This window comes from Oncorhynchus masou, chromosome 30 (genome assembly GCF_036934945.1).
Source record: "Oncorhynchus masou masou isolate Uvic2021 chromosome 30, UVic_Omas_1.1, whole genome shotgun sequence".
Lineage (NCBI taxonomy): Eukaryota > Metazoa > Chordata > Actinopteri > Salmoniformes > Salmonidae > Oncorhynchus > Oncorhynchus masou.
This window is the reverse complement of record NC_088241.1, coordinates 9119452-9131115: the sequence shown is the minus strand read 5'-3', so window position 1 is coordinate 9131115 and position 11664 is coordinate 9119452. Positions and strand designations below refer to the sequence as shown.

The following is an 11664-nucleotide window of genomic DNA, read 5'->3' as shown; positions in this document are numbered from 1 at the left end:
TCAGTGTCATGTTTTTTAAATTACAGATTGGATATCAATTCATACTGTATTGCTTTGACCTGTCCAATGTTATTAGATCACTGAGGGAGGAAGCAATTAACACGTTTTACCTTTTTTCCCCCAACCATTTCTCTTACAATTGAACTTCATGCATTTGCAGCTTTAGAACAATACATGTTTTCATGATGATGATGATCATCATCACCACCACCATCATCAACAACGTAATCTAATTGCATATAACTTGACTTGATCAACTCTTTAATCCTTTCACATTTTGTAGAAGTTCAACTTGCTACAGGCAAGATATGATGGTGTCCTTCAAGGTAGCCTGTTTTTATAACTTCAGTCAACCTAGCTATATTTCTGCTTCAGTAGGGTCAAGGCTATAACTGATATTTTGGCCACAATGTATCACAAGAATAATGGTCAGCCCAGCCACAGTGTATGAGTCTACAGGACAGACTGGTGAAATAATAGCTTATGGAGTGGTCATGAGGTGGGAGTAAGATGGGGGACAGGAAAACATTGAGAAAAGTGAAACATACTTTTGTAGTGTATGTGGACACCTGCTCGTCAAACATCTCATTCCAAAATCATGGGTATTTTTATGGAGTTGGTTCCCCCTTTGCTGCTTAAACAGCCTCCACTCTTATGGGAAGGCGTTCCACTAGATGTTGAAAAATTGCTGCAGGGACTTTCTTCCATTCAGCCACAAGAGCATTAGTTAAATCGGGCACTGATGTTGGGGATTAGGCCTGACTTGCAGTCTGCGCTCCAAATAATCCCAAAAGTGTTCGAAGGGGCTGAGGTCAGGGTTCTGTGCAGGCCAGTCTTTGTTCTTCCACACCGATCTAGACAAACCATTTCTGTATGAATCTTGCTTTGTGCACTGAGATATTGTTATGCTGAAACAGAAAAGGGCCTTCCCCAAACTGTTGCCACAAAGTTGGAAGCACAGAATTGTCTAAAATGTATTTGTATGCTGTAGCATTAAGATCTCCCTTCATTGGAACTAAGGGGCCTAGCCCGAACCATGAAAAACAGCCCCAGACCATTATTTCTCCACCACCAATCTTTACAGTTGGCACTATGTATTTGGGCAGGTAGCGTTCTCCTGGCATCCGCCAAGCACTCAGCAGTCCCGTTCTGTGAGCTTGTGTGGCCTACAACTTTGCGGCTAAGCTGTTGTTGCTCCTAGATGTTTCCACTTCACAATAACAGCACTTACAGTTGACCGGGACAGTTCTAACAGGGCAGATATTTGACAAACTGACTTGTTGGAAAGGTGGTATCCCATAACGGTGCCATGTTGAAAGTCACTGAGCTCTTCAGTAAGGCCATTCTATTGCCATTGTTTGTCTATTGAGATTGCATGACTGTGTGCTCGATTTAATACACCTTTCAGCAACGGGTGTGGCTGAAATAGCCGAATCTACTAATTTCAAGGGGTGTCCACAGACTTTTGTATATATAGTGTATTATAAGTACATTTGGAATTGGGACAAGCACAAGGAGAATATGGCGGACAGGGAAAAAAGGAGAAAAGTGAAACATGTTTTGAATGAACATGGAAAGGTGGATCACACAGAACTTTTGGAAGAGCTACCAGAAGGAAATTGAATGTGATCAGTGTGAGGATGAATTAACCGCGGTGGCAGGTGTGGTGAAGAACACAGAGTTTGATCATCATCGTGATTATGACAAAGAAGATTCTTGCCCAGTGGAGTGAGATTTTTGGAGAGAATGGATCCTTGCCTTCTGGCAGATCCATATGTGGTGTCAGGTTGGGTGGTAAAGAGGTTGGGGAATGTTGGGTCAGTTAAAGTGACTCGAAGTGGAATCGTGCAAATATTTTGCATTCCTGCCTTCCAGAGGGAGCGTGCGCTCTGCACCACACGACTGGGGACAAGAACTGTGACATGTTTTCCTCTCTGGAACAGGGCGCCGTTAAAAGGAGTGATAACTGGAGCGGCGTTAAGTACTAAGTGGATCAACTGAAGTTGAAGATTCGTTTGGTGCCCCATGTAGGATCAGATAGGTCCAATGTAGTGGAGTAGTGGTGAGGTTGTCATGGGTTTGTTGGTAGTGCAAATTTTCCCAGTGTAATAAATTCATCCTACATAATAGAAGGGTGATACACAGCCATTAGAGTAGGTGGCGGCATTCACCTATAATATTTGTTTGCGAACGGCCATAATACCGAAGAAGAAGAAGAAGAAGAAAAAGAAGAAGAATGGCTGATGGTCTCCGCCCCTTTCTCCTCCGGATTCTTGTAATTACTATGTAGAAAAAAATGGGAAGAACTAGCGGGGAACCGGTGGATACAACACGATTCGCAATGTAACATAAGTGGAGCGATATAACGAATGGGCAGAGAACGTCTCTACTAATCGGACTTTAGAAATGTGGTAAGTACATTCCAGAGTTCGATCCGATACAAGTGGTACCTAACCTTGCTAGCTAGCTTTATGAACGGTTCGAGGCCTCGCGCAATCTACGCTAGCTAAGGTAGTAGTCGCGGTGGCATCATTGTTGCGCAAAAAAAGCAAATAATTGAGCTAGCTATCTTGCTGCTGTCAGCCGGTTGTCTCCTTGCAAGGCATTTCACGCACACATGTCCGCATTTCGTTTAAATACATAATTTTTTTCTTTCTAACTAGCTAGCTAAATAGCTTTTGCACAGTTGGAGGCTAGCAGCAGCCCGACATTTTGTTGGTATCAAGACAGCTGTCACGATGCTTTAACTCTGGCTCTACACACACAGAGAATAGCTAACTGACTAGGGTATGGCCATTGGCCAGACTGTCATAATGGTAATCTAGTGAAATTATTTTATATATCCAAAAATATAGTTGGTCATACAGGGTTGTGAAAGGTACCCCGTTTAGATTATAATACGCTAGCTAGTTAGCCAATTTATTCAAGATGGACACTTCGAGTGTATTTTTGTGTATGGATAACTAGCTAACTGATTTAGGTAGCTACATATTTTAAAAATCTCTAACATCTCCAGCGTTCTCAAATGTTAATTACTTATTTTTATTAACTGTATAAAAGTCCTCATGAGCTGTAAAATTAGCTATTTGATAGAACCCAACCGATATGGCATTTTTGGATCTGATTTTAGAATGGAAATGTTCACAATAACCAATACATCTGCCAACATTTCTATTATTATAACGTTAGCTGGAATAAAAGATGTAATTAAATTATGTGGGGATTGTGCTTAAAACAGCTCTACAAAAGGTACTCATAAAGCTGATTTCATAAGTTGTGAGGAAAGAACAATGTAAGCACCATATAACACTTAGGAGCACCTGAAAGACACTTTTTCTGGGGGGGGGGGGGGCTGTTATTATGGGGAAAGGGGGATAAACTGCAGAGATTCCAGTAAAAATGTGCCTCTTAAGACAGCTGCATCATGCTAGCCAGTTGAAAAACAACGGACGTAGGACACATTTTCTATGTTTTGGTATTTAGCTATGTTCATCGATTGTAGGGCTGTAGACACTGAATTCTGGTAGTTGTCACTTGAAAGGAAAAGCTTAAATGAGCATGGTTACATGCACACAATATGATTATTGTGGCTAGTCATAGTAATATAATAGTTTGTTTTAAAACAATACATTTCTCAAATCCTGTTTACATGGACACTGAAATCAGGCTACTCAAATAAATGCAGAAAATTGCTAATAAAAAGAAACGTTCTAACACCGTGACAGTGATATTTTTGCAAAGCCTATTTGATTTGGATCAAATACACAGCTGGAACGCCGATTTGAAGCTTGTTTACATGTCCTAATAAATCGAAAGATTGCTCATAAAACCAGATGCTTTAGTTGGTGAATGCTTACTTTGATTTTGACCATGCGCCAATTAAGATAAGCAGATACGTTTCGAGTTAGGTCAGGGTTATGGGTAGGATTTAGCATAGGGATGTCCCAAGGATACCAGGTAACACTAATCCTCAGTGAACGGTGTCAAGTACTCTCACACAGCTAGTTAGCTGACTAGTACTCGTCAGGGAAATCGGGGTGGTGAAACATGTCAGGGACTGGTCCATATTCAAGTGACAACCCATACATTAAAATATAGCTACCAAGCGCTACTTTGTAACATGCTATGCTCCAGAGTTCCTCTGAGGAGATTGGAGAACCTTCCAAAAGACAACCATCTCTGCAGCACTCCATAAATTAGGCCTTTGTGGTAGAGTAGCCAGACGGGCTCCCTGCCTGTGCCATTAAACCCCTACAACTCATCCAGAACGCCGCAGCCCGTCTGGTGTTCAACCTTCCCAAGTTCTCTCACGTCACCCCGCTCCTCCGCTCTATCCACTGGCTTCCAGTTGAAGCTCGCATCCGCTACAAGACCATGGTGCTTGCCTACGGAGCTGTGAGGGGAACGGCACCGCAGTACCTCCAGGCTCTGATCAGGCCCTACACCCAAACAAGGGCACTGCGTTCATCCACCTCTGGCCTGCTCGCCTCCCTACCACTGAGGAAGTACAGTTCCCGCTCAGCCCAGTCAAAACTGTTCGCTGCTCTGGCCCCCCAATGGTGGAACAAACTCCCTCACGACGCCAGGACAGCGGAGTCAATCACCACCTTCCGGAGACACCTGAAACCCCACCTCTTTAAGGAATACCTAGGATAGGATAAAGTAATCCTTCTCACCCCCCCCTTAAATGATTTAGATGCACTATTGTAAAGTGGCTGTTCCACTGGATGTCATAAGGTGAATTCACCAATTTGTAAGTCGCTCTGGCACTTCACGTAACAGTATATTGCCGGTGTGCATTTTGGCACTTTACTGAGCTGGCAAGCTTCTATCTATTCAGCACTCAACCGTAGACGCAGTAACAGTAACAGTTTGTTCACAGTAGTGCACTGTCCTCCCTGACTGGTTTAGTTGTGTTGGGTGATATTGTCCAGTCTTGCTGTAATTCACCAAAGCAAGTTATCGCTCGCCATAAGCCTATGTAAAGAGCTCCCTCTTCAGGACAAATAATAAAATGCAAAAAAAGTAATTCTATGAAGAACTGTTTTTTTGTTTTAGTTTTTTTTGTTTTGAATTTTACCCCCTTTTTCTCCCCAATTTCGTGGTTTCCAATTGTTAGTAGCTACTATCTTGTCTCATTGCTACAACTCCCGTACGGGCTCAGGAGAGACGAAGGTTGAAAGTCATGCGTTCCCTCTCCGATACACAACCCAACCAAGCCGCACTGCTTCTTAACACAGCGCGCATCCAACCCGGAAGCCAGCTGCACCAATGTGTCGGAGGAAACACCGTGCACCTGGCAACCTTGGTTAGCGCGCACTGCGCCCGGCCCGCCACAGGAGTCGCTGGTGCGCGATGAGACAAGGATGTCCCTACCGGCCAAGCTCTCCCTAACCCGGACGACGCTATGCCAATTGTGCGTCGCCCCACGGACCTCCTGGTCGCGGCAGGTTACGACAGAGTCTGGGCGTTAACCCAGAGTCTCTGGTGGCACAGTTGAAGGTTAACGGTTTGTGCTTACTTTGCTTAGGATCTTACGCTGATTTAGATAATCAGAGTAAAGTGTTTACATCACTAATGCGAAATTCTGAGTATTGCCATAATCAGTTTAATGTTGTTATTAGTTGGTCCGGGACGTTACATTTTCACAATACTCATTGGTATCATGGCAAGGAAACAAACACGAAGCAGATTTAATTTCTTTAGGAAGACAGCCCTAATGTTGCAAACAAGCATGATTATGTTGTCATTGAGTCACATTTATTTATTTTCCAAGTTATAGCACATTCTATTTCACATCAGGTTTTTAAAGGACCAAAGAGGTTTGGTCTGCTTTGTGTTTTCATTTCTGCCATGGAAAAAATATTGCGATAGTGTTATCGTGTCAGCCCTAATTATTAGTGTGCATGTAAATGTACTCCATGGTTCTCTTCACTTTTGTCAAGTGATTTTTACAAAATTTAGTTGGCTAGCTAATTTGGATATGTCTCTAAGACACACATAGGAAGCTGCATTTTCCTCAGGGTAGCTACTGTATATGCATTGGTAATCTGTCATTGCTAACATCTTCCATCTGCATTATTCATAGAGCGGGTACTAAGCTAAGGTTGATGTTAAATGATTGTACTCGTATGCAATGAAGCCCAACAATTTTAACATAGCCTAATGTCTGGAAACAGCATGTTGCTGCACTCCACTCTAATAGTCTAGCTAGGTCATTTGTGGAACTTTAACAATGTAACATGTTTTTTGTAAATAACAGCCAGCCACCAAGCTGCTAGCTATGTAGTGTGAGAGAAAGTCTATGGAAATATCCTGACGTGAACGATAGAAGTAACGTGACATGCAGCCAAAATGGATGTGTGCATTTGTCACACTCAAGGGACACAAATGTTGTCATGGACCTGCTGAATTTCTTTACTCTGTGTACGCTATAAGTGTCCTGTTTACCTCACTGTGTAAAGCCGCCTTGAAGGCGCTGTAAAGCACAAGTCTAAATGCCTTGAAGATTTTGAGGGTGCCCATACTATTCACTTTAGTTGTGGGAAACTTGTTGAACGACAACTTTTTTTTTACTACAAAAAGTGGACTTGCATGTTTTTTTGCTTCTTTTTAACCCAGTTTGACGCATCATTTTAATAATTTCCATTTCCTACCAATCTCTGAAATGTGTTAGATTTTTTACACTTTTATTTAATCTTTATTTAACTAGGCAAGTCAGTAAAGAACACATTCTTATTTTCAATGACGGCCTAGGAACGGTGGGTTAACTGCCTCGTTCAGGGGCAGAACGACAGATTTTCACCTTGTCAGCTCGGGGGATCCATCCTTACAGTTAACTAGTCCAACGCAATAACAACCTGCCTCTCTCTCGTTGCACTCCACAAGGAGACTAGCTTGTTACGCAAATGCAGTAAGCCAAGGTAAGTTGCTAGCTAGCATTAAACTTATCTTCTAAAAAAACAATCAATCATAATCACTAGTTAACTACACATGGTTGATGATATTACTAGATATTATCTAGCGTGTCCTGCGTTGCATATAATCTGACTGAGCATACAAGTATCTGATTGAGCGGTGGTAGGCAGAAGCAGGCGCATAAACATGAATTCAAAGAGCACTTTCGGGCGTTTTGCCAGCAGCTCTTCGTTGTGCGTCAAGCATTGCGCTGTTTATGACTTCAAGCATATCAACTCCCGAGATGAGGCTGGTGTAACCGAAGTGAAATTGCTGTAGTTAGCGTGCGCTAATAGAGTTTCAAATGTCACTCTGAGCCTGTGGTTGTTTCCCTTGCTCTGCATGGGTAACGCTGCTTCGAGGGTTGCTGTTGTTGCTTTTGTCGCTGTGTTCCTGGTTCAAGCCCAGGGAGGAGCGAGGAGAGGGACGGAAGCTATACTGTTACACTGGCAAGTGCCGATAAGAACATCCAATAGTCAAAGGTTAATTAAATACAAATGGTATAGAGGGAAATAGTCCTATAATTCCAATAATAACTACAACCTAAAACTTATTTCCTGGGAATATTGAAGACTCATGTTAAAAGGAACCACCAGCTTTCATATGTTCTCATGTTCTGAGCAAGGAACTGAAACGTTAGCTTTCTTACATAGCGCATGTTGCACTTTTACTTTCTTCTCCAACACTTTTTGCATTATTTAAACCAAATTGAACATGTTTCATTATTTATTTGAGGCTAAATTGATTTTTTAAAATGTATTATATTAAGTTAAAATAAGTGTTCATTCAGTATTGTTGTAATTGTCATTATTAAAAAAAAAAATTAAATGGCCAATTAATCTGTATTGGCTTTTTAAGTCCTCCAATAATCGGTATTGTTATTGGCGTTGAAAAATCATAATCAGTAAACCTCTAATAGTTACTGTCACATTAAACTTGATCACTCATCAATCCTTACTAGGTGTGGTGAAACCTTATCAAAATGGTTGACCTGAGGGTATTGGAAGCAAACTAAGGTTTCGATCAAGGTTAGTGTTTGTCTGCTCTTTTTTTAGGCCATTTTGATAATAGGAGGAGCTAGTATCCGGACAATACAGGTGTGTCAATTGTCTCCATCTAATTTGAATGAGATCTAATTTATTTGTTTCAAAAAGTGTCAGCCTTTCTAACAGAATTGAAAGCCGATATAGTAGCGATTTGGCAGCGCAGGAGAAGCTTGGCAATTTGTAGAATCCAATCATTTGTTCCAACTCATGGTGTTGTAATTAAAACTTATAGTTAGTCAGGACCAGCACCTGCGCCATATGTTTGGTAAAGTAGTAACTTATTTTTTTCTCTTTTTCACAGTTCTAACCAGACAAAGGAAGAGTTCTACAAAACAAGGTGCTCATGAAGAATGGAACTAACCAAGTTTAACTTTGATCATTGAACACACCCTAATGGATTACGTAAGCTCCGCTGAACCAGATGTTGATGCCTTCATCTGCACAGAATGTGGGGATGGCTTCAGGCGCTACCTTGACTTGGTTAAACACATTACTGTTCATGAACGACTCAGGACTCATGAACAAACAGATTCGTTTTCCCTTGACAGTTTACCCAATGGGTTTCAAGTTCCCCGTGAATATGCTCTCCATGAAAACGGAACTTTCATAGTGGTTGACAGATCTGGACCATCAAACAACCCATCTTCAACTCCTTCACCTTATCAGAATTCAAAGACCATTGTACTCAAAACTAAGCCAGTAAAAACGGATCTACGTGTCAACACAGTGTCTCACTCCCAGTGCCACAGTGTCTCTCCTCTAAAACAGTACCGATGCGAAACATGTGGAAAATTGTTTAACAACCAGCTGAGTTTACAACGACATCAACAGTATCGTAATTTAGAGCAAGGTTATAAGTGCACCTTGTGTTGCAAGATCTTCACAGATAAAGAGAGGCTAAGGGAACATCTCCAAGAACATGCCCATGAAATATTTTACTGCTGTGGTCAGTGTGGAAAACGCTTTCTGAAACAAGAGACCCTGTATGCTCATCAAAAAGAGCAGCATGGATCGCTGGGGCTCAAACAAATGGGGAAGTCAGACAATGGTCAAGAGAACTTAATACAGAAAACATATCCCTGTAAGAAGTGTAATCTGTGTTTTTTCTGGCTCTCCGACTTGCAGAGCCACTTACTGAGTCATTCCAAAGACAAACCATTATCTGTGAACTCTTCATCCAAAATCGAGCAACAGTCTCAGAAAGATGAGCTATCACATACCATCGAGTACACTGACAGCACACCTACCGATGTGACTAAACAGTACAGCAGTGGCACCTCTACTACCGATGTGACCAAACAGTATAACAGTGACGCAACTGTTGATGTGAAGACCCACAATGGCAAATCTGATTCCAAAACACCATCCTCTTTCAGACCATACCGCTGTGGTTTGTGTGGAGATCGCTTCCAGCAGTTAACAGACTTGAAGGAGCATCATCTTACCCATCAGACACAAGAAGAAATTGACAAGTTAAATAAGGATTCAGAGTCACAAAGAGTTGTAAAAAGGCGGCGAAGGTATACTGGCATTGAGTGCATCGTAACAAAAGCACCTGCAAGGAAGGGAGGAAGGCCCCCACTTTATAAAAAAGGCTCTGGGACAAAATTACATCCATGCAAGCACTGCCACCGTGTATTCAGTCACTCTAGTAGTCTTTCTCGGCACAATAGATCCCACAAGGGGACTCTTCACACTTGTGTTCTCTGTGGGAAACATTTTCCACAACGCTGTGATGTCCGGAGGCATATAGCCATGTATCACAAACCTGAATTGGAGAAGAAGCCAAGTCTTAAGTACTTGGCATTGCATTCTAAACCAGATGGTGGTTCCCAATTGAATTCTGATGTGTTGGAACAGAATGCGTCATCTGAAGGAAAACCCAAGAAATCTTTAGACGGTGTTGTAACAGAATTGGACAGTGACAATGGTGACGATCAACAAACCACATCTACTGGAGAAGTGTTCGCTGCTCCTAAGGCACGGAGGAACTACAAGTGTGACCAATGTGGGAAAAAGTTTGGGCTGCTCTGTGTGTACCAACGGCATTTGCGGTACCACAAAAGGGAACCGGGTAGTGAAATGGTTAAGTGCCCTCGCTGCCCAAGTCGCTTCCGGAGTTCTTCTGCTCTAGGGCGCCATCTTGAGATTCACCCAAGTCAGTCAAGCGGGGAAACGGACATGGAAGGACGGTCATCTCCCACTGCTGACTCTAATCCAGACCTGGACTCTGACCAAGACAATGCAAAGGATTTAGTCGGTCATGGGGACATTGACGATGTCAAGGGTGGGAATGGTGAAAACATTGGTCCAGCAGAGGTGCTGTATGAATGCACTGAGTGTACAGAGACTTTTTCTTCCTTGCAGAAGTTTCTGAAGCACCAGAGTTCTCATGGGTCCGATAACCTTGGATAATGGAAACTATATGCATGGTATTTATATCCTGAGGTTCGAACCCTAACTTGAGATTGATGCACATACCACAAATTGTTGCACTGTTATGCAGACCTCAATTCATGATTTACGGAAGTCCGAGTTACTTGCACATGTCTCAAGTTAGGATTCTTTCCTTGATGATGGAGCAGTTAACAAGTGTTTTATGCTATGAATTGAGGAACTACAACCAGTATGGTTTTTGTGGTGGGTGGGTCATTAATTCTGAACTTTGATGTAGCACTGCATAGATCAAGATGGTGACTGGGAATTACTGAGATTTTTTTATGTATTTTCTACGATCATGTGAATTTGAGGTCCGTTTTGTATCAATGTTTTAGATTGTTTTGGTTACTTCCAGTTAAACCTTCGACATTACCCCTGGAAAGGCCATGGTGTGGGAATAATGCCTTAATATGCTCTGAGAGCATTATTGAAGCTAGTAGTCGAGCACAATTTTGCTAAAGACCAAGTGGAAATAACGTTTTTGCAGATATATTTGGACCCATGCAAAGCGTTAAGATGGTCTGAGGTAACAATGACTGTCCATTTTGTAAAGTAATTAGAAAAGTTTTTTTGCAAGTGCAATTCCATTGGGATTTTGCTTTAAAACAATTTAAGATGTTATTTATTTGCATTTGCCAAGTCTTTACAACCATGGTGTCTTTCTCAAGATCAAAAAAACCTGTCAAGGTCAGATGTTCCCAAACTACCAGACCAGGAATGTTTGTATCATTTTGAAAGGCTTTCTCATGTATCATCTTTTCACTATATTGTGGTCTTGTCTCTCAATTCACTTAATGGTTCTGTTATCTAGATTAGTGGTTCCCAATGAGGGGTACTTAGCCTATCCACAGGGGGTACTTGAGACGACTCATGAGACCATAGGTCTACTGGTAAAATGCACATGGGGGGGTACTTCAAGGGTTGTCTGGGCAAAGCAAAATTCAGTTGGTGGTACAGTAACCGAAAAAGATTGGGAACCACTGCTCTAGATGTTCTGCTGCCAGTCCTCCGGGTGGCCACTGATCTGTTCACATGATCAGCATGTTTTTCCATAAGACACGACAAAGTCCAGTGATTCCAATGCAAGCCACACGGAGCATTGTGATGTAAATTAACATTTTCAAATGGTACTGTTGCTTCCTTTATTGCCTACCAAACGAGAACACATGCATTGGCCCTGATTTTATGTTAATTTTGTGCCATTAAAGTTGAAAGAAATGTA

At 41.9% G+C, this 11664-nt stretch overlaps 1 protein-coding gene across 1 annotated transcript; it reads left to right on the top strand.

Moving 5' to 3' along the window:
* Positions 1 to 2222: 2222 nt before the first annotated feature.
* LOC135521998 (zinc finger protein 616-like) lies at positions 2223 to 11664 on the top strand. The gene is made up of 2 exons (XM_064947861.1): positions 2223 to 2411; positions 8305 to 11664. Exon 2 carries the CDS (start codon positions 8397 to 8399, stop codon positions 10416 to 10418), a length of 2022 nt encoding a protein of 673 aa, XP_064803933.1. The 5' UTR covers positions 2223 to 2411; positions 8305 to 8396; the 3' UTR covers positions 10419 to 11664.

Excerpts from the sequence above, each read along its gene's own strand:
- LOC135521998 (XM_064947861.1), top strand. The coding sequence starts at position 8,397 with ATGGATTACGTAAGCTCCGCTGAACCAGATGTTGATGCCTTCATCTGC.